Below are 1,204 nucleotides of genomic sequence, written 5' to 3'. Positions count from 1 at the left end.
TTTTTTTTTAGGGTGCCGTGGAATCCATCGCCATGAAGAACCCCAAAGAGCGGACGGCGTTATTCGAGGAGATCAGTCGATCGGGAGAATTAGCCCAAGAATACGACAAACGGAAAAAAGAGATGGTGAAAGCGGAGGAGGACACGCAATTTAATTATCACCGCAAGAAAAACATCGCCGCCGAGCGGAAAGAAGCCAAGCAGGAGAAAGAAGAGGTTTTTTGGGGGGACAAATACGGGACGTTGGGGGGCTTCGACTTCATCGTCGCACCCCACCGACGTGAGATTTCTTTTTCTCTTTTATTTTTCTTGATTTTCGTTTAGGCGGATCGTTACCAGCGCTTGAAAGACGAAGTGGTGCGGGCTCAAGTTCAACTGCAGCTCTTTAAACTTTATCATAACGAGGCGGAAATTGAAAAATTAAATAAAGAATTAGGTTTAAAAAACCGGGAGATCGATAAAGATAAGAAAAGGATGGATCGGGTAGAGGACGAGCTGAAGGATCGCAAGAAGGAATTGGGGAAGATGATGAGAGAACAACAGCAGATCGAGAAGGAAATTAAGTGAGACGCCGCAAAAACGAAGCAAAATAAAAATAATCGGCGAGGAACTCTTCCGCGTCCTCGACTTTGTTTTATTTAATTTTTAATTTAATTTCCAGGGAGAAAGATTCGGAGCTCAACCAGAAACGTCCTCAATACATCAAGGCGAAGGAGAACACCTCGCACAAAATCAAGAAGCTGGAAGCGGCCAAGAAATCGTTGCAGAACGCGCAGAAGCAGTACAAAAAACGGAAGGGGGACATGGACGAGCTGGAGAAGGAGATGCTCTCGGTGGAAAAAGCGCGGCAAGAATTCGAGGAACGGATGGAAGAAGAGAGTCAGAGCCAAGGACGCGACTTGACGTTGGAGGAAAACCAGGTTAGGAGCTCGTCCCAATGTCCCCCCGTGTAAATTTTAAGGGGGAGGGGGTCCCGTGCTTCCCCTCCCTGTGTCCCCCCCGTCTTTATTTTTTTTTTTAGGTGAAGAAATACCACAGGCTGAAGGAGGAGGCCAGCAAACGTGCCGCCACGCTGGCCCAAGAGCTGGAAAAATTCAACCGGGATCAGAAAGCCGACCAGGATCGATTAGATTTGGAGGAAAGGAAGAAGGTGGAGACCGAGGTGAGGCCGGAGGGGTCCCCCCAAACCCCCCCACCCCGGTGAC

The 1,204-nt window shown here is 48.7% G+C and overlaps 1 protein-coding gene across 1 annotated transcript; it reads left to right on the top strand.

Moving 5' to 3' along the window:
- Positions 1-11: 11 nt before the first annotated feature.
- Positions 12-1,161, top strand: LOC104160683 (structural maintenance of chromosomes protein 1A-like; the record flags this gene model as incomplete). The annotated part of the gene is made up of 4 exons (XM_009698874.1): positions 12-215; positions 324-562; positions 661-919; positions 1,021-1,161. Coding segments are annotated over 4 exons (843 nt in total), but the record flags the coding sequence as incomplete, so codon positions are not given.
- Between the last annotated feature and the right edge of the window lie 43 nt (positions 1,162-1,204).

This window comes from Cariama cristata, unplaced genomic scaffold, assembly GCF_000690535.1.
Source record: "Cariama cristata isolate BGI_N322 unplaced genomic scaffold, ASM69053v1 Scaffold42394, whole genome shotgun sequence".
In the NCBI taxonomy this organism is placed as follows: Eukaryota; Metazoa; Chordata; class Aves; order Cariamiformes; family Cariamidae; genus Cariama; species Cariama cristata.
This window is presented reverse-complemented; position numbering and strand designations above follow the sequence as displayed.